We start from the raw sequence: 22,322 nt of genomic DNA, 5'->3' as shown, positions 1-22,322 counted from the left end.
TGACTGTATGTGTCTAGAAATTTGTCCATTTCTTCTAAGTTGTCCAATTTATTGACATATAGTTGTTCATAGTATTCTCTTATGATATTTTTGTATTTCTGTGGTGTCAGTTGTAACTTCTCCATTTTATTTTCTTATTTTGTTTAGTTGTGTCTTCTCTTTTCTTCTTGGTGAGCCTGGCTAGAGGTTTCTCAATTATGTTTACTCTTTCAAAACAATGGCTCTTGCTTTGATTGATTTTTCTATTGTTTTCTAATCTCTGTTATTTATTTCCTCCCTGATCTTTATTGTTGCTTTCCTTTTACTGACTTTAGATTTTGTTTGTTCTTTTTCTAATTCTTTTAGTTGGCAGGTTAAGTTGTTTATTTCAGATTGTTCTTGTTTTTTTGAGGAAGGCCTGTATCACTATGAACGTCCCTCTTAGGACTGCTTTTGCTGCATCCCATAGATTTTGTGTGATTGTGTTTTCATTGTTGTTTGTCTGAAGGTATTTTTAAATTCTTTGATTTCATCATAGACCCATTGGTTTTTTGGTAGCATGTTGTTAAGTCTCCATGCCGTAGTTTTTTTTCTCATTTGTTTTTCTGCAGTTGCCATGGTGGTCAAAGATGCTTGAAATAATTTCTATCTTCTTAAATTTATTGACGCTTCTTTTGTGCCCAAGTATGTGGTCTATCCTAGAGAATGTTCTGTGAGCACTTGAAAAGAATGTATATTCTGTTTTGGGGGGATGTAAAGTCCTAAAAATATCGACCAAGTCCAACTGTTATATTGTGTCATTTAGTATCTCTGTTGCCTTATTTTCTGTCTGGAAGACCTGTCCAATGATATTTGTGGGGTGTTAAAAGTCTCCTACTATTATTGTATTCCCATTAGTTTCTCCTTTTATGTCTGTTAGTATTTGTTTTATATACTTAGGTGCTCCTCTATTGGATGCATATGTTAACAAGTGTAATATACTCATCTTGTATTGCTCCTTTGATCTTATATAGTGTCCTTCTTTATGGCCTTTGTTTTAAAATCTATTTTATCTGATGTGAGTATTGCTACTCCCACTTTCTTGTCACTTCCATTTGCATGAAATATCTTTTCTCATCCTCTCACTTTCAATCTATCTGTGTCCTTCACTCTAAAGTGGGTCTCTTGTAGGCAGCATATTGTAGGCTTTTGTTTTATTATCCAATCTGACACTCTGTGTCTTTTGATTGGAGCATTTAGTCCACTGATGTTTATAGTAATTATTGATAGATGTTACAAAAACCAAAAAAAAAAAAAAAAAGAAAAAGAAAGAAAAAACCCCCCAAAAACAAGCTAATTCAAAAGAAAAAAATAAGAGAGAAATCTGTATTTTCTTGCTCCCTTCTCACTTTTTATGATTTTGATTTTTTTTTTTTTAAATCTTCATGTTTATTCTCTTGGAACTCATTGTAGTTATCACAATTCCAATTATGGTTTTCTTGTTTCTATAGCTTCCTGCTTCTTTTCTATTTAGAGTAGAACTTTCAATATTCCTTTTAGGATAGGTTTAGTATTCCTGAATTCTTTTAGTTTTTGCTTGTCTGTGAAATTCTCTCTCCTTCTACTCTACTCTATTGAAATTTTTTACCTCAAATTTTGATGATCAAACTCTGGGTATCTTGTATTGTCAGAAATGAACTATAAATGGCTACAAAGCTGTTTAGTTAAAATCATTGATGTCTGTATTACTAATATTGGGTGTTTGGCTTATATGTATCATTTTACTATAATTAGAATCAAGTTGTTAAAATGCTGACTAATCTGGACCAAAGAATAATATAATATTTTAATGTCTGTTCTTTGTAGTTTAAAAGTACATTTTAAAGAAATGTCTTATTTAGCCTCATATGGTAATCATTAGGACCACAGAACTAGATGTGACCAAGAGGCATCAGTATGAGCTCTTTCTCCAGGGTGGTCTAGTCTTAACTGCATTTTTGAAAGCATGGTAAAGCCTCTTCAGGAAAAGAAAATTTCAGTCCATTAGGTTATATGCTCCAACCCTTCTGGACCTTATTTGTTACTCATGAAATCCAATCCAAATTCTTCACGTTATGGTTCAAGAAAAGAAACCACTAAAAACATGTTAGGCAAAATAAATACTTTATTAATTTTTTTTTTTTTAGAAATCAGCCTTTGTATGATAATTCAAACATTTAAAAAACCTTTTAGATATTCTTTCAAAGTATACTGTTAACATTTCAACCACTTTTGATTAAAATTTCACACAAAGAAATATACTAGGAGTTGAAAATTATAAATGCTAAGGAATAATTCCAATAACATTTGGCTGTTACTTTACACATTTATTTAACATATATAAAACCAAACAGGAAACCACCTCCCTTTTTTTCCCCCCATAAAACAGTTCTCACTGGTTAAAACTGAATTAAAACTGTTTATTATGAGAAAAGAAAATCTAAATTACTTCCATTTTGGAAAAAACAAAGCCAGCTTATTCATTTCTATCCATTCAAGTCACAGGCCCCATTATTTTGGCAATACTCTACTATTTAGTCTGAAAAAAAGAAGAAACATCTCCTTATAATAAAGAAGTCTGGACAATGCAAAAAGTACATAGTGTTTAACATAAGGCATGTTTCCAAAAAACCACAAAACTACATAAGCTATAATATTACATTTGTCTTGGGTAAAGTAACAATGCTTACAGTGTAAGAACATTAAGTAGTTGTAGGTAACATAATTCTATCCTACTGCTATTAGTAACCTCCTCAAGAATTAAGAGCAATTTTTACAACAGAACAAATTTTCTTCTTGGAAGTGACACTAATTAATAGCAGTGGAGGGAAAATCATTGGTTGTTTCAAGCTCTCAAAAAATGAATCAGTTATTGCACAGTAAATACCTCACAGAGGTCAGTGTTTTAAGAAGCCAGTCTGAAGAAATATGTTATTTATAAGTTGGTTAAGTTTGGAAGTTTTCAAGTTTTAAAATTAATTCTATATAGGGAATCAACTAGAAAATATTGACATACAAATAAATATTAGGCTTTTCAAATGGCTATAGTTTTGATAGTTTAGAAAAGAAATAAAGTCAGCAAAGTGCCTAAGTTTCTATGTTTTTTAAAAAGATATGCACAGAAGAAATAAACATTGTACACTGTATACAGTAGCCCAGCTCAGCAGTAAGTATCCTCTGAAGCACAAATGACACCTCCACCAGTGTGTATCTGAGAACTCCAGTATCACACAGCTAATAGGACCCAGGTCAACCTTAAAAGAGAAAAGTGAACATTAACCATTTTTCAATTATTATGAAAAGGTCTTTAAAAGAAGGATGAGAATATTCTACATATATAAAAGATCTTCCTTTACAAATTATGAGTTGATTAGATATGGAACTTAGGCTATGTCTCTTTAAAAGACAGAAAAATACTAAAATTTTATGATTAATTGAAATCTGGATCTATAAATTGTACATCTGAAATAACATTATAACCAATGCTATCAAAACAACACTCAGGTCTGAAGGTCTTGATATCCTTAATTCCAGAATTTATTTACTATAATAAAATTTTAATAAAATGATAAAACATCAATAATGCCTTGGAGGATTGAGATTATGAAATTTGATTTGCTTACAAAACGAGGTTTACGAGGTTTTTACACCGCAGGGTAACATTATATACATTCTAAAAATCAAAATTTAGCTAGAGAAACAGACTTGTGTGCTAAAACAAAAAAGCATTAAAAAACTAAGTACTAATTTAATTTAGCTAAACAAAGAAATTCAGAAAAATTTACCTATAAATTTCACTTAAGGAATATCTTGCTTAGAATTAGATGCTTTACTTGAAGATACTGCTGCCAAAAGTCCACTTACAATTTCCCGTCTTATTTCCCCAACAATAGACTCTTTAATCTAGAATAGCAAAAAGAAGAAGATAAGAATTTAGCAATATGACTGTAATCTATTTTTTCTGTTTTCAGAGAAAAATGAATAGCATTTAATTTCTGCAGTCAGCTAAACTACAGAGAAAAACCATAACTTTCATGTAACCTTTCATGAAATACAGGGAGGGAGTAGGGAATCATGTCCATTCATCCTCAAACCCAGATCAGACTCTGTGGTCTCGTCTAGCATAACTCAGCTTCATTACAAAATATAACAATTCTTAAGTTGAGAACATTAAAAAAAACATTGGATTAAAAAAACTTAATTTGCTTCATGACACAAAATAGCCTGAAAGAACTCATTAAATGTTAGGTTCTATTTTATATTTCTTTATTAATGTCTATCTTTGTATGGTAATCAACAGGATACTCAAGTGTTCCCATTGTTAAGAAAACCCATAACTGAAACTGAAGTATCTGAAGAAATTACGTATTGTTCTAACCTAACATGCACATTTAAGTAGAAAGAAGAAATGATCATTTAGTACGATGTACTTCAAAACATGAAAAACATTCTCTAAACAACAATAAACTCTGAAGAAATACATTTTTATTTAGCTGCATGGTACATTTGTTACCTGACTAAAAATTGTGCTTCAGGTTAGGATTTACACATCATTTTATTGTTGGAAAACAAACCTAGAGGCAATGACAATTCCATCAAGATTTTCTTCTCTAGATGACCAAACAGTACACAAGCCTATCCATGCCTTTTCCTCACTAATAATACAGCATTACCTCCAAACAGCCCTTTGTGAAAGCTTTAAATGTGTATTTCCTGAAATAAACTGATAATGCCTTCCCAAATTAGCACTTGAGACACTCTCAACCAGCTTTTAAAATTTTACATTTCCAGTTTCCTGTTAGCCTGATCTATTTCCTAAAATGTTCCTAAGTACATCCTGAACACATCTCAATTGAAGTCTTTCCAAAAATGGCTGTGTATTCATCTGTCACGCAAAATTGGTACACAATGCATATATATTTATACATAAGCAGAGAAGCAAATGCTTCTTAGCTACCAACCATCTGTATTGAAAGATATTTAAATAAATAGAAGCTTCTCATTTTACCTTCTACCAATATTTTTAAACTTTAAACATCATGAAGTTTTTGAAGTTCATAGTACTTCAGATTCATTTTTTAAACAACTATGTACTAGATACAAAATACAAATATTACGACAACCAGAATCTCTTTGCCACAAGCACAAATGCAGTGTACTGAATCTGAACCGCAGTAAATCTAAATTTACAAAGACAATGAGCAGTAGAGTCTTTCAGTTCTGTTGTCCAATGGACATCTCATCTTCATCATTCAAAAAAAGAAAAACCATTCTTCATTCAAAACACAAACTAGCAGGGGAGAGCATAGCTCAAGTAGTAGAGTGCATGCTTAGCATGCATGAGGCCCTGGGTTCAATCCCCAATACTTCCTCTAAAAATAAATAAATAAGTAAACCTAACTGCCTCTCCCCACCAAAACAAAACAAAAACTAGCCATAAAGTATTCTCTACAAACCAAAATGTTTGCCAACATTTTTGGGGGGTATAGACCTTACTGGAGAACGCATGAGAGTCTCTACCAAGAATGTTATTAATTAGATGGGTACAAAATGAATATTGTTTCATAAAGTATTAAGAGGAAAAAATTTATTAATTCATTAATGACATAAGAACAGAATAAATTAAAAAAAAAATAAGAGACCAGTATGGGCTAGAAGAGGAAAAAAATAAATAAATAATTCATAGGGAATAGCGAACTTTAACATAGTAAGTAGGCCACAAAAAAAGTAAGGACAATTTCGGACAACAGTGAGGATGAAAACTGCAGCGAGAGCATCTCAGATGAAGGGTGCAAAAAGAAGCCTGGCTGACAGGATAGTTCCTACCAGGTAGGAAGTAAAAGGAAACTGGAAATAGGAAGGGTGAGGTCCAGTGGAAAGTGTTCACTGTGAGCTACTTCAGGGATAGTATCAGACTGAGGCTCATTTATCAATGTATCCTGGCATACAGTAAGTGCTTAATGAACATCTGAGTGAAGGTATCAATGAGAGAGAGAAACAAGGTGAGAGAGAGCATCGATGCAAAAAGGAACAGAAAGTAGGAAAACAAAGGACTACAGACTAGCACTGAAGATGACAAAATGCTTTAGATTACTGAAGAAATAAATATATGGACAAATAAATTAGTTCCAGTTTCCCATGCTACAGAGAGGTGGGAAGGATCAGTAGTGCGAAAACTACTGGGACAGATGGTGAAGTTGCCTTTATAAGCACCATTTCCAAAAGTGGTACAGGCTGAAGACAGACTACTGGAGATTAAGAAAAGAATGCCCACTGACAAGTAAACAGGCTGAGAGCAAGTCTGAAGTGTGGGGCAACAAATCCATTTAATATGCATCTGCTGAATGCCTCTTTTGTGGCAGCCATTGTATCAAGTGATCACAAACACAACTGTACTAAGAACACAGGGCAAGCTGTGTATTTACCAAAACACAGGTTAAAGCTTGCCAGATGAAATATAATAAAGATACTAAAAGGCATGAATCAAGCCCAGGAACTTCAATAAACAGAGAACTCTCTACACACAGCAATCTATATTTATGCTTTGACATTTAATTCTGTTCTGTCTGCTTCTGTGGAAACATGCTCACTCATTCTATTAAGTAATCTTTTTACTTACCTTTTTTAAAAAAGTAACTATAAACAGTCTCACGCCACTGATTACATACATCACAGACCACCTGGGCAAATTCCAAGAAAGCGTACACTTCCCCACTACAACGCACACAATCTGCACAGGAAAGGGGTATCTTTAATCTGACTAAAGCTTAGTTGTTGAATGAGTGTATTAAATATTCGTCTGAAAGAACTTTCTTTCAGTGTTCTCCTTCAAAAGAATTCTACAGCATTAACACATTATAAATAATGAAAGAATTCTTTTTAAAAACTTCACATATGGTGAAATAATAGAAACAAAGGCCTGACAGACATCAATGTTTTCATGCACCCATGAGGGCAATAAGAAAATTTCCCTGAAAGTGTCTGCCAAACACGTTTAATCCTCACTTGCAAAACTGTTCAACCCAAGCTTAAATCTTGCCTTCCTGAATAGTGGCTTTGTTAATGGGGTTAGGGACCAGAATTTACTGGAAAGACAGAATCTAATTTAATTTTCTTGGTAGCTGATACAATCAGCTTTAAAAAAATTGGAATTCAGTACCATGTATATTTAAGAATTTTAAATGAATAGAATCAAGACTAATTTGAATTTTAAATATTTTGTAAGCAAAGTTGAACAGAATGCCACTGTAACTGAGCTAAGATGATATTAACACAAATTTTTTTTTAAATTCTAAATGGCATTAGACTAATTTATCTATTAAAATATGCTTTTCTTAAAATTTATTTTTTTAGTGGAGGTACTAGGCATTGGACCCGGGACCTTATGTATGTTAAGGATGCACTCTACCACTGAGCTATACGCTCAACCCCCAACATATGCTTTTAAAGTGCTTCAAAATAGTTTGTTTTCTTAAGAACATCAATATTCCTTTTATACCTTTTTTGATCTACCATATATTTTACTTGGTAAGTCCTTCTTTATAAACAGTTACAAGGATCAATGTTAAGCCAAAATTCCTTCAAACTATGCCAAATTCTGAATTAGAGTTTCAAATTTACATTTAGTAACAAATTCTGAAAAATTCTTCAAACATTCAACTTGCATGTCAGTTTATAAATGCCTTCAAATTATAAAATCTTCCATATTTAATAACAGGGTCTTACAAATGATTATGTAATTCTCTAGCACCAACACAGTATAATGGGAACAACCATATTTTCTATATGTATGCTATGTTCTATCAGCCAAAAAACAAACAAAAAAAAAAAACCCCAAAAAACCCCACAACATTCTGGTTTAGGGATGCTTTACTCCCAGGAAATTATTTATGGCACATATCAGGGCCATCCATTGACAGCTTTAAAAATAAGGACTCAAGTGCACATTAAGGGAGTATTTGTGCCAAATGAGTACATAAAGTCAAGTTTCCAAAGATAATTTTCAAACTAAAGTAAACTAAAGGGAACAAAAATATCACATTTCTAAGGGGAAAATTTTTTTAACTTATTTTTTTCAGTTAACAAATATATCACAGAGAAAAATTACTTACTCAAAAATTAATGTCTGATGTGAAATACATTAATAGGAATGGGTTACAATCAGTCATACCTAACTAAGCAAGGTGATTGTACAGAGCCTGCTAAACATTAGTCAGCCCAAAGCAACCGACAAAAATAATTACATTTGTAGGACAAATAAATGTATAGAATTAAGACCTTTTAAACTTGAGAGTTGGTAATTCACATCATGAAAAGAAATTACAAATACGTGCAACCTCTTCTGCTATAGTGCTTGTTCTGTAAATGAGAATTTGTCTGTCAGCTAAAGCGAACAACACACCTCCCGAACTGTACAAACATTACACACCTACCAGCTGTCTCAGTTCCCCGTGTGTTACGAACCACACCTCTCCACATCTGGGATTAAGACATTCTGCTGGATTTCCTGTCACCCTCCTCTACTACTTCACAATAACTCACAAGCTGCAACCCTGCCAAAGTCCAATTCCACAGGCAAATTTCAGATCTTTTTCAAGGTAAAGTGTCACATTACGGCAGTATTTATGTATTTCTTAACCATTTAACATAATAGTGTTACTGTTTTTAATAGGTTTCTACCTATTTTTAAATATATCCCTGACAAAGTTTGAGTGTTATGCTTCTAATCCTATTTTCCCCATAAAACTCTGCAGTTTTTATTGCACAAATCTGCCTAACAACGATTTTTAGAAATGCATATATCATACTACAGCAAAACAGACTGTATTTATTTTTAATGTACTTCTCTAGCTACTGTCATACAGCTATAAATGATGGCTCCTAATATACATGAACTAATCTTCGGACGCAGAAGATCAAAGGCCCATTTGAAGGAACATTTTTGTCTGTTGCTACCATTCTTAACCTATAACCACTAGAAAATTATTTTACTGCTACTGACTAATTCTAAACATATGTTAGTTCATATAACTGAATTTATTGGAAATATATAGATTAAAAAGAGGGCATGGACCACTGACCCTAATTTCTCTGGCTCATTTTGACTTTTTCCATTTCTAAATTCTTAATTCTCAAATATATCACACTAAATGCTTTTCTCTCTGATTTTTCAATTGTTTCCTGAGTTACTAGACTTCCTTTCAATTAGACTTTAAAGTTAAGGATTTCATGCCTTACACCTGTTTTTCTTTTATCCTTTACAGAGAAGATACTCATTAAGACACTTGTAAAGAGATTTTTTTTAATGTGTAGGATATTCCTCCTTTTAACCATTGCAAAGATTGAAAATCCTTTTTCATCATGGATTTTAAGTATCTCAGTTAGAAAGAATTATGAATAATTATGTTTATTCCTTAAGAGTTACTCTTAAGGGAACAGAATGGAAAAAAATATATTCAACATGTATAAGTTTTGTAGGGAAAAAAAGTCATCATAAAGATGTATCTACAGTAGTCTCCGTTTTTAAATGATATATATAGTATTCCTTATTACCCGATCCTAGTGCCAAAAACAGCTATTTTACTAATTTTTTCAATTAACTTTTGACCTTTGATTACTAATCTTCCTAATTTTTTTAGTCCTTTTGGTAACCTGGAACTACAGTTAAATGCTTCAGGTTTGCATAGTGCTATATAGGACAGACCTTCTTTTCACTCTGTATAGAAATACAGAGTGAAATATTTCAACAACTTAAACAATTTCCACATTTTTCCACACCCACTAAACTAAACAGATCAAATTCTTTATATCACAACACCATTCTTTTCATATCAGTTGACATTACAGAATGATAGCTTTTAATCCTGGAAGAGATCTAAATTGAAACCCCTCATTTTACAAACATGGACACAAAGGTCTCGAGAGTTTGTCACATGGTCAGCTATATTGCAAACCCTACACATACCTTCTTCACCACAGTGGATATAGAGAATTGCAATTATTTCACACTGGAGTGAAATCTGCAGAAGTGGCATTACAAACACATCTTAATAGATATGAGTTGGATCAATGGCAAAATTACTGAATACAGTGAATCAAAGGAGTATCTTATAAATAATTAATGTTCAAATAAAATCTTCTCCAACACGTATCACTAAATAAATCAATTAAGCATTGATTTTACTCACCTCCCTTATGACTTGCTGCAACTCATCTTGCTCCACGTTTTTATGCGTTTCCTCAGCAGCTGGCAATAATGAAATTTTTCCACGCTCTTCCTCCACTTCAGACTTAGGTCCTATAGCCTCTGAGGCTTCTTCAGCTGCTCCACCTTCCTCGGCTCTTTCCACATCTGGAGGTGTCTGCACAGAGCCTGTTCTAGAAGGAGCAGTTGGTGTTAGGGCCACTGATGCTCGGAATACTTTCTTGCTTGGTACCAGATGGGTCTTGGGTTTGCCCACTGAGTCACTAGAAGGTACTCCAGTTCTTCTGTTTGCATGAGAGGGACCAGAACATACAGAAGATGATTCTGATGTTGCTTGGGAGAAAACAGATTCTGAGCTTTCTCCAGGAGGAATTTCAAATCCCATTTCTCCAAGGCCCAATTCAGACTTCAGATATGACTGTTCCCGCATCAGTTCAGTGACCTGGAAATCAGAAAAACTGTAATTCTTCTCTCTTGAAATTAAGATTGGCAGTTAAAAGAAGATTCAAATCCTAGCTGTGATCACTGCCAAAAATCACTTAACTAATAAAGAAATGATTCTAATGTATTCAGTTACTACTCAATTTCACTTGTAGAAACAGCAAGAAAAATTTAAATTCATAGTGAGATCAAGCCATAAAATGTGTAACTAAACTACAGTTGGATGAAATTTTACTTGATCCCATACAGGTGTCCAAATTACTTATTAAGAAGAGTAACCAGTAAAAACAAAACAGCTACTTGTAATACCCCCAAAATGAATCAATCTGTTTAAAATATAAAAATCAGACTTTTGTTCAAAAAGTAGTTATCTTCTAGATCCAATTACCTAAAGGACCCGAAATCAGACTCTGAAAGAACATTTCTCCTGGAGTATAAATTACTTCTTATGATGCATTATTTCCTTTGGGCTATAAAGATAAATCACTATTGTAATTAATCGGCTTTCTAGTGGTCAAAGATGGCAATGTACTTTCAGAAGTGCCAGACTCACTTCCAATATCAATTTAACTAACATCAAATTCCAAATTTTAAAAAAATTCCATCTACATTAGGAAGACTCTCTGTTTATGAAATATTATATCATTCCCTTCCCCAGTGATTTAAAAGGAAAGAGGCTTACTGGTTCCATTACATTCAATGGAGAAGGGCATGACAAGTTATCAGCGCTCCTACTGCCACACATTCCCTGGAAAAGCAAGAACAATATATGTGTGTGTGTGTGTGTGTGTGTGTCTGTTTTTTCAAATTGCAAGTGATTCATAATAAAATGAACTCATTATTGCTCTGACAGTCCTTTATGTCACAAAGGTTACCCTCAACTGTCACAGGTTCCTATAAAGTGTATTATTGTGACTCAAGTTGACTGACTGCTGTCACCAATACACACTTCTCAGAATAATGGATCAAAACCTTTTATGGAAAAATATATTCATTGATGATACAGGATATTCTTATTCTATGCTATACATATATGTGTGCACATACACAAACACATGCGTTCTTATTCTACTGGTTCTCCTTCATATGTGTGCATGTTTGTGTGTTCATCCATTTATTTTTAAGAAAATCAAATATGTTCAATTAACAGATGAAAGTTTGCTATTTTAACATTTCAAAACAATATATTCTACAACTGAAAGATTTTGGCAAAAATAAGAATACAACTCGAAGTTCAAACTGCATAGAAAGGGGACATTAGAAGTATGAAAAGTGATACAAAATAAAGTGTTTGTTTCTAGTCTCGGTCGTATAGATGCTTTTTTGCTTTTACAAAGATTTCATTTGATTCCTTAAAAAACATAAAGAATGAAAAAGAATCCAAAATAAAGTAAAAGTTTCAATGGAACAGTTTGTTTTTTTCCCCCAAAAGCAGGAAAGGGGAAAAATAAAATGACTAAGTGAAATATTTATCTGTGTTCTTCACAGTTACATGCAGTGATTAGCGCCTAAATTAGTCATATGTTAACCCACTATCACTGTCCCTTTAAAGCCCTAAACTTTTGTATTGCTCCTTATTCTCTATTATTAAAAATTATGATTTTCAATGTATTTCTAAATATACTAAACATTTAAGAAAATAATCACAACTTGCACATTCAACTGATTTGTGGGAAAGGCTCCTTAAACATTCTACATGCCTCTAATGCCATTTAAATAAGTTTTGAAATTAAGGCATCTGCCTGGGGTCGCGACAAACAAGTCCCGCGTGAGAGCTGCGGCCAGGACAAGCGGAGGTCGCGTACCAGGAGCGCCGGGGAGCCGAAGGGCGACGGCATGCGCACGGCGCGGAGCTGCTCCTCCAGCCCCAGCAGGCGCTCCTCCAGCTGCAGCTCCAGGTCCTGCAGTTCCATTCGGACTGAATTTCTCAAGCTCTGGAGCTGATCAACTTCATACCTGTCAGTACAGTGGGAGGCACAAAGTTTGAGAAAAGCAGTTTGAGGACTCCTGTTCACAACTCTCTCACGGGCTATCGGGAGGTACTGAAACTCCAAGTTCCGTATCAGCGCAACGGCACCTGCAGTAGGCGTAACCACTGGGAGAATTGGTTTTTCTTCCTCTAGCATCGATCACAAATATCCCAAACAATTAAAAACAGCCTGCAACCACTATCTATCTTCCTCACTACACCGAAGAGAGAGAAGTTTACTTAGTAAAACCCTGCGCCTAATTTTATTTGCACTGGTTCACAAAGCAGATAAAGAGCACACAGCAGTAGAAATAAAAACCCAGCTTCAAAAATTAAAAGCTCACAATGCTTTATAGAATGAAAAATATTTTGAGCCACATTAAGACAAACGAACTTTTACCTTTCCTCCTCAGTCATATGATGATAAACCATGGTTTGCTGGCGCAGCATTGCCAATTCTAAATCCATCATTTGCGTTCTAAACAAATTCAGGCTCCGCCTCATTACCTGGAGCTCCTGAAAAGTATTCTAAAATACAATATGACACCATCAACGTCTAAATCACACGAATTCTTTTGTAGCATAAAGCTTTAAGTGAGAACTTACTTCATAAAGAGGTAGAACAGATGATTTCTGAGTACTGTATGGAGCAGCAGCAAGATCAGGTCCTCTCGTCATAGGGTACTTCAAAAGAGTGAAAATATGGTAAGAAATCAATGTTAAAGAGACTACTCCCAAATTATCTAAGGTGCTAAAAAGGCGGAATTTGAGGCCTACATATTTTTCTCTGAGGCAAAAAACAAAAACAAAAAACCACTTCATGTTGTAAGGAACCAAACAAATCAGTCCCCAGTGCCAGCTATTATTCCTATCTGTTTCAGGTATAAGTCAGTGTATTTGGAATGGGAAAGAGGCAAAGGAACGCATATAGTTCAAATCTATGTCTTGCAGGATTTCCCACTTGCCTTGAGGAAGCAGAAAAATAAAGGCAAAATTCAGAAATGTAGAAGCGATAGCAAATGTCATTCTGAGATTACAGAAACTACTGACTTGGCTGAGAGAGGAGAAAGCAAGCATCACACTCATTCTTAGACATCTGAGTGACTACTATATGTCACGATTTTAGGCAGTGAAAAAGATGAAGGACAAAAGGCATTCCCTCCCTTCAAGTGTTCTCACAGTGAGAGAAAGAAGGGAAAAGAAGTTAAAAAAAAATTATTATAGTGGTTGGGAGCGGTGTGGGGAATGCTATGATGGAAACAAATAAAATTTTTGATTAGATGAGTAATTTTTCCCGACAGTGGTGACACCTCAGCTGAGCCTTAACAGTAAACAGGACTTGGTCAGGCAAAGAAAGCCATGATGGGGCAGTCCGGGTAGGAAAAAAAAGTGGCATGGGTGAAAACAGATACCTAGGATCGCACAGCTATGCAGAAGCTTGCGTGCAGCCCAACACGGCAGGAGCACGCAGAGAGAAAGGGACTGGGGAAACAGGCAGAGGCCAGGTCATGAAGAGCATCTGTCTACTGAGGCAGGGAGAGGCGAGGGCAGGGAAATGAATTAGCTGAGCTACTGATGGGACGTCAGAGGGAAGACCACATCTAGAGCAGAACAAGCTGGCTTAGACAAGTGCACCATGAGGGTGCAGGAGGATAGGACCTGGGAATCCCCAGCTACATAAATGACAGCTGAAAGGTTAAATGTCTCCTTCCCAGACAGAACTATATTTTGTAAGGAGGAAGGAGAAACACCCACTTTCTGGTCAGACAGAAAATCATTAGAAGACAGCTGTCATGAGGATAAACTCTATATTTAAAAAAGGTGTTATTTTACTACATAACTTGAAAAGTTCCAACTTTCACTTTTACTGTCCAAGTGGCTTCTCGTTTACTTTGTCATCATGATAAAAGATCTATAATATACACTCTAGGCCTCCTAACTCCTAGCTGAACACCCTGATCATTACGTTACACTGTCATTTTCTTTCATTTCCTCAATCATCTAAATATAAACAGTTTAGAAAGAGATTTAGGAAGGAAATATGAAAGGCAAACCTAGACACAATTTACTTCTTTTCATAGCTTTTTTTGGGAAATTATATTTCCTGCTCACTAACATCTGAGAGCAATGACTTTAAAAGTGACAAGACACACAGACCATTTTTATTCAAGTTCACACTTTACCTGATTTTTTTTCTCTTCTGGGGTGGTTCCAGTCTTTTCACCCCGTGGAAGTAGACTAATTCTGTGCCAGGAGACCAGCATCAGGAGTCAGTAGATGGAGGGGAAAGCTTAGTCAGAGAGCTACGAGTGGCCCCAGGAGAACACACGGCGACACAGAAGCCATGGGGAAGAAAACTCAGAAAGAAGAGGTGGTGAACACTGTCAGATGGCAGAGAAAAGGAGACACAGTACTTGAGAGGGGAGAGTTTTAATAATAGAGACACCTTGACTAAGACGAAGACAGTGGAGGGCAGGCTAAAGGAGGGAGGAGACCTAATGAGCGATGTCCCTTCTCTAGGAGGGAGGGAGAGCGCCTTGTTCAGAATTAAGTTACAGCTACTCCCTCGAGCTGGGAGGGAAGAGGCTGAGAGGAGGGCAGGTATAGATAAGTTTCTGCAGGTAGGACAACGAAGCTGAGGTGGTTCATACCTGATGGGTCCTAGCTTCTCAGTGAACTAAGAGGTGTTCAGACCAATAAAAGAAAAAAGTTCAGAAAGACATACTTTTTCTCATACCTGTGAAAGGTTCTGCAGTGAGTTTCTAATATCATGCAATACTCTTCGCAACTGCATTTCGATGGCAGAAGGAGGGTTCACAGAGCACGCTCGGTAAGGGTAGGCAGCATGTCTCTGTGAGTAAGGACACCCAAAAGGGGACGTGAAGGCACTGCAGGTGGCGCCTGGTATGTTGGGGACACTGTGAGTGCTCAGAGTTCTCATGTGCTCACACAGGGGTCTTTCCTGCCACTCCGAGTGGATGGAGTGAAGGGAGCAGGTGGACTGAGACATGGGGACCGGAGCGTACAGTGAACAGGCGGGAGTCCTCCGCAGAGGGCAGTCCTCCAAGCGGTTCACCTCGCTCTGGGTGGCTTCCTCTTTCTTCACAGATGGCGGAGAGATGAAAATAGTGGATTTAACTAAAGACTGACCATCACGTTCAATCGCCTCTTTTTCTAATTTCTGTTCCTCTTCCGGTGTGTACTTGTAAGTGAAGGAAGGTGGACTGCATCTGGTCTCTTTTCCAGGTGACAGCCGAACATTGACAGAGGACACAACCCTTACTGGACTCAACAAGGTGGTCGGTAAAGACTGAGACCTTCTCAGGGGATAGCCAGCTTTTGCAAACAAGTACCTCTGTTTTAACAGATCTTTTGATTTTATCAAGCTACGCCCCACTCTTTGATTAGACAGACTGAAAACCTTCATTTGGGCTCTTCGCAAAGCTGTATTTACTCTGTCCACAGAGGGAGGCCCAGTTGTATTTTCAGAGCCCTTCTCACTGCATTTAGCTTCAATAGAAGCCAGTGATTTAAGAATATGGTGGGTGGTATACTGGGGAAATTCACATTCACTACTTTTATCCATGTCACTTTCAGCACTTGCTGCCCTCAGTAGTTCCCCTGGCTGTGCTGGAGATGAGTCCTCTTTCGTTTCAGTGACCTCAGTAACGTGATCCCCTGCACTACAGGTGGACTGCGGACTTCCTGTATGCTCAACAGTCTCGCACGGGGGGAAACCCTGGCTGTCTGGTCTTTTGTCAGCAATTGTTGCGGTCTTCTCTCTTCCCATCTGAAGAGAGGTGAGAGACTCCTCCTCTGATTCATTAAAATAAGGCTGGTCTTGTGCCGTTGGTGTAAGGAGCTCTTCACCAAATGATGTGACTGTTGTCTCACTGTCACAACTATCAGCACTACTCCCCATGGCTTGCAGGGATTCATGAACCTGTGAAAGGAAAACGGGTGGAAGGACGGAGAATTCCTGTAAGAAGCAGCATTAACAAAATACCAAACTGATACGATGCTTCTGTACTTTTAGGGTCTCCCACCTCCGTTTTGGCCCCGGTACTATTCTAAATTGCTTTAAGTGCTCTGATCAGCAACCCCTCCACTCTCTCATATAGATTATTCTAGACTTTTTCCTTAAATCTCTTTTCAATACTCATCTTCCTTTCTTCCAACACATGACACTGACTCAGAGAAAATGGATAAACATCTCTTAACTTCTTCCCCACCATCTACAAACTTCACCACGTCTCTTCCCATCATTCCCTCCTCTCCATTCTGAAAGAAAACTGTCTCTTTTTTCAAAGCTAATCCTCCCAACCTGTACTTCTGATCACATCCTCTCCAGGACTAGTGTATTCCTCCAGTTTCACCTCAGATTTCTCTGCATCAGACTCTTTCTCTTACAGCCCCTTCCCTCAGCCAAACAAATTCCCTAAGTCATTACACGTAAGGAAAAGACAAAAAGACCTATCTTATGGCTATCATCTTTAGTTGAAAAAACAGTTAGCATTCAGATCCTCTGTCCCTTATCACTGATTTACTCTGCAATCCTATTTTTGCCTCATTTACTCCATCAGAACTATTCACCCAACTATTCACTTTCTGAAAAACCAAATTCTCATCTTTTCACTCCAATGGTCATAGCTTTCCTTTGAAAAGTTTCTCCTCCATCTCCCAATTTTTATGCCTGTTGGATTATTCTGAGCCTCCTTAGATACTTCTCTTGTCTGCCTACTCCTTAAATGCTGTTTCTCAAGGTTCTTTTTGGGGTTCTCCTTTTCTCTTATTCCAATTTTCCTTAAAATTTGCTTACCAGTGTTTTAAATACTTGTGATGTACATGCTGTGTACTACAGACTAAGCTCCTTGTGGATAAAGATGTGCCTGTTTTCTGGGTTGTCTAACATACATGAAAGTCAGAAAATATTCAGCAAGCTGTGGGTCCACACTATTAAATAAACAGTTATTGTAAAATACTGAAATACACTGACAGTAAAAAATTAAAAAAATAAAAATCAGGTTAACTAGTAAACTTCTGTTTACTGGTGGTCCAAAAATAAAGGAGAAGTTTTTTGTTGTTTTTAAACATTCAGGCAGAGAGAGATGAAGAATTAGTGAAACTTAAAATTTGTAGTCAAATGCTTAGATAACATCTGCATCCCAGAATTTTCATCATATTGTCATTTGAAAAAGATTACAGATTGCCTTGAAATATACAGCCAGTGGAAAACCACCTAAATATAAAGAAGTTAATCATGTGCCTACTACAATAGGAAATTTTACCTGAAGATGATTAAGGGAGAGGCAGTCTGTCGAATCTTCAGCAAAACCGCTGCTATCAGAGTGCTGACTTGCAGTACGCAACAGGTGATCTACCAAAGGAAATGTGTTATACAAAACCGCCAGATGGAACTTCAATGAGTACAATACTGTTACAGCTGTATGATGCCCAACAGATCTATGATACATAACAATGATTTTTTTCTTAGAAAAGCATGCCTCACTTATGCAAAATTGTGGCTTCAAAGCACAGGTGGTAACTTGAATTCAAACAAAAATGAATCTGATCTAGAAATCCTCTGTGTTTGATTGCTAATTAAGCTCTAATTACACTGTACTTAGGTAAATCCAATTAATGTCTTATCCTTGGAGGACAACTGGCTGAAATAAAAAAAAATGGCTCTAATAAAGATAAAAATCCCAAAGTACACGTTTTCACATTTACATTTTCATTATGTAAGTATGTAAGATATTTTGTATGTAAAATTAGAAGTTTAAATGTAGTATGTAAAAACTTCTATTACCTTCCTAATAAGAAAATAAAAACACAATTAAGGCCAACAAATTAAATAATTTGTATGCAAGAGTACTTAAATGCCTCTGATGTTTCAAATGATGCAAACATTTGTAAGTTGTGAGACTATTATTTCTTAACAACTGCATAAAACTCAGTCATGTAGGTTCAACTAGTACATAATATTGTTAAATTTTATAATAACTCTGCTTTCTTTTTGGCCACAAAACTCTAATTCCTGGTTAGTATAACCTAAAAACTGTTTTAGGTTAATAAAAAGACCAACTAAGCACAGTGGCACGATCACATGCCCACCCACACCGCAAGTACCACAGCAGGGGGAAGGCTTTACAAATGAAGGAGACACTTCAGGAGACAGTCAAGTTCTGCAGGATGTCAGAAGCAACAGGCTAAATAAAGTGTTTACCAAGTCCACATTCATTTGAGATTTGAGTAATAGAAAGTACTTGAGAATAAGTTTGAATAAAATCCAAAAATCAATCAAAGGTTGCCTGACTTCGAAAAATATTATACTGTAGCCTTAGGTTCAACCTGGAGCAACACGAAACAGAATAATACTTTTTCCCACTAAAAATTTAGAGTAATTCTGTAACACTGTTTAAAAATTAACAAAACTACATAATGAAATATAAGAAATTGGTAAGTCTAGGTAAATTGAAATAAGCTGTTGAAATTGAATTGGAATAAGCTGTTACCATAGGTACTGACTGTGTATCATATTATTTGAGAAAATGATTAACATATCAGTCATTACCATAATTATATGCTTGCCTGTCTTTAAAAAAAAAAAAAAAGCTAGACTGTCAGGGTTCTGAGGACAGGAACCTTATTTATTCTTCTTTGTATCCCAAGTACCCTAGAGCAAGCTAACAATAAAAAATGTTTGCTGAATGAATCAATGATTACAATCTCCTTAAAGCGACAACAAAATTAAACAGTTAAAGAATTTAGAAGTGAGACTGCCCTATCTGCTGGGCAAAGGGCACCTGCCAAAGAAACTGGGAAGCCTTGACCAGCTCCTCTCAGGTTCTCTCCGCCAAAGTCCGCTCTACCTGCAGCAGCAGGGTACAGTCCATGCCACGTGCGCCTCTCTGCAGTTAGCCCTGTCTGAGTTCACACACGTCAGGTCAAGCGTTGCCTGCTGAGGCTTCAGAGCATGTGTCAGACAGTGGAAAGAACAAGGAGACCTGGGCACAAGTTCCGGCTTTATCATCATAAGCAGTAACTTTTCTCCTCCAGAGAATGGGACAATTCTCCACCTCACGTGGCTGCTTCAGAAACTAAGTCGAATGCAGGTGAAACTGTTTTGTAAACTATGAGTCATAATCTAGCTTCTTTAGTCAGATGTTTCAGTTTCACAAAAAACACAGTTCACACACACACAAAAAGTAGAACTAAAAGGAAACAGACCTCTGTCCTAACTGAAGAGATAAGACATTATTTTTAATTAAAAACTAGGAAGTTAGGCCAAACATTAAAGTGAGAACAAAACAAAATGTGGAAATTCTTTTTACCCAGTATCATAAAGAAACAAAGCAGAACACCCATCCACTCTGCTAGACTAAAGAAAATACTGTATGTCTTCTGTAATAAGGAAAATGTTGGACTGCTCTAAACATATCTACTGAATGTTAGCTTGTGACATGAACTGAGTCACTAAACCTCTCTAGACTTTAGTTTGCAAATCCCAGGGCTGGAATTGAGATTAAGATCACTTCAAAAGTCCTATTACTAAAGTGTGAAGTATTTTTATACACGCACTATATGCATTTTTACTAACCTTGTGAAATGACTACATTACCAGTGATTCTAATTCTGCCACCATGATTAATCTAAGATATTTGCATTTCACATTGTCAAAATTTGATAGGCTCCCTTCAAAAATGACTAGAACACTACATTGTTCCCTCTCCCTCACTCACGCACACACAAAACAATTGTACTATTAATTTATAAAGATGTGATTCAAAAAAAGTTATCATTTTTACTTATGCCTCTAGAAATAAGTGTTCCTGCATCGGTAAGAGGAAGAAACCCAGATGTGACTACTAACCACATTCCATCTTTGCCACCACAGGAAGCTTATTTACTCTTCAAAGATTTTAAAGTAATTATACTGCCTTCATCCCCCTGTGACACAGGGCAGGCTGCTTCTTCCAATGTACCCCTTGTCCGCCTATCTACAGCGAAGATTCCTTGATGGCTGTGAGCTCTGCCTTACAGCTCAGAAACACATACATGTATTTACGGACTCACAAGGGGAAGAAAATTAAACAGGAAAGTTCATTTTGTGTCACCCAGAACGGTGTTGACCTAGTGAGAGTGTTCTTGTTGCTTAGTACCGTGTTGCGATAAAAGAAAAATTACGTGCAAATTGTCTCTCATGAAGTCATTTCACAGATCAGAAGAGAATAAACATGTAATTTCCTATTCTAGGAAAATACATATGAATCTTTGCTAAAAAAACAAAACAGGGTGGTTCAGCATGTGTAAAGTTTTAAAAATAAACAGTCCTACCTTCAGTGGTCATTTTAATTTCCTCTCTCCTTTTCTCTAAATCTCAAAAGCTTTGTGACTTTAAAGATGATCAGACATGTTTTTCTTGTTGCAAGTTAAAGTGAAAGAAATGGATTCAAAGACTCTTTGGTCAATAATTAATAATTCAAGAGAAGGACAATATCTACGGCCACTCACCTTTGATCCATAGTTTGAATTTAACTAGCTTTAACTATTGCTGAAAGACTTTATTTCTGCCAGAGGCATATTCATGTATTACACCTAGGAGCAGTATTTAAATAGTGAGAACCCAGAGGTAGATAATACAAATGTATATTTCAAGCACAACCATGTAATAAATATGCCTGAATTTGCTGTTCTTTCTACCACTTCCCATCTAGCCCTTACGCAGAACTGAAAAAAATATTTGGAATACACAGAATTGTGTAAGGAGGTCATTACAAGATAAGCAAACTAAAATTACTTTATGAGCACGGAAGTCTCCAGGAAGATTAAAACAAAATTCTATAACCAAACCATAATGAAGCATGCACACTTGGGTTCTTAATCCTTTTTTACATTTACAGATGCTGTAAACACTGACAGATTTAAAAAAAAAAAAGTTTTTTTCAATCACCCGAAGACACGGTGGTAGTGTGCTCAGGAACTGGAGGCTATTGGTCTACTCACCTCTCTTTGACTTGGTCAGACCGAGCTGGCAAGTGGCCGGGATATGGGGAGCTTCTCCCTCTGTACTTTGAACCTAAAGAAGAGTTTTACATAGTTAAAACTTACAGGATCTATGGCAAAGAATACCTCTTAATCACCATTTACTAAAACAACCAACCTAACTAAAAAGGTCCCAAAGCTTTATATGTTTTAAAAGTGAAAGACATCCTATCTCAAAATTGTTTATAATGCCCCACATCTCAATTTTAGGACCTATTTTTCAGTTAACAACAGGATTGCAAGTTTATACCTAGCAAGAAAAATAACTCCATGTATAAACTACTTCATTAAAAAAAAAGTTGCTATTAAATGAAAAACAGACCCATAAGAAAAAGTTCTCTGAATGTTAAACTTGAAAGTGTAAGGTCAATCCCAGGGGAAGCGCCAGTACGCCCACTGCAGCTCGCTGGCACACACCTGAGGCAATTACAAGTCTTGTACCTTCAAAAATGGCACATCATGCTCCCACTGCAAAATCTGGTAGAAGTCCACAAATTTTCAGGTATGAAAAACCATTCAAGTGTAAGACTGCTTTTTCCTGACATAACTTGGGAATTATAAGTGGAAAAGCAGGTTTCACTATAGAATTAAAATGCTGAAAGATCTAAACTATAAATCCTCTCTGAAAACTATGTTCAAAGAAGGTATCAAACCCATACAAGTTGT

The 22,322-nt window shown here is 36.1% G+C and overlaps 1 protein-coding gene across 5 annotated transcripts in view; it reads right to left on the bottom strand.

Annotated features, from left to right (window-relative positions):
• Positions 1-2,104: 2,104 nt before the first annotated feature.
• ITPRID2 (ITPR interacting domain containing 2) overlaps positions 2,105-22,322 on the bottom strand; it is a 79,858-nt gene continuing 59,640 nt past the window's right edge. For 3 of the 5 annotated variants that reach the window (XM_032479857.1, XM_032479861.1, XM_032479860.1), the window contains 10 exons: positions 21,618-21,690; positions 17,900-17,988; positions 15,349-16,554; positions 13,218-13,295; positions 13,012-13,139; positions 12,448-12,598; positions 11,325-11,390; positions 10,185-10,643; positions 3,783-3,900; positions 2,105-3,251 (listed from right to left, as the gene is read on the bottom strand). In XM_032479857.1, the coding sequence (XP_032335748.1) occupies positions 3,796-3,900; positions 10,185-10,643; positions 11,325-11,390; positions 12,448-12,598; positions 13,012-13,139; positions 13,218-13,295; positions 15,349-16,554; positions 17,900-17,988; positions 21,618-21,690 (2,355 nt within the window). In that variant the 3' untranslated portion in view covers positions 2,105-3,251; positions 3,783-3,795. The remainder of the gene's footprint in view (positions 3,252-3,782; positions 3,901-10,184; positions 10,644-11,324; positions 11,391-12,447; positions 12,599-13,011; positions 13,140-13,217; positions 13,296-15,348; positions 16,555-17,899; positions 17,989-21,617; positions 21,691-22,322) is intronic. The other 2 variants (XM_032479858.1, XM_032479859.1) reach the window with 2 other exon arrangements.

This window comes from Camelus ferus, chromosome 5, assembly GCF_009834535.1.
Source record: "Camelus ferus isolate YT-003-E chromosome 5, BCGSAC_Cfer_1.0, whole genome shotgun sequence".
Taxonomy (NCBI): domain Eukaryota; kingdom Metazoa; phylum Chordata; class Mammalia; order Artiodactyla; family Camelidae; genus Camelus; species Camelus ferus.
Note: the sequence above shows the minus strand (reverse complement) of the source record. Positions and strands in the feature narration are given on the sequence as shown.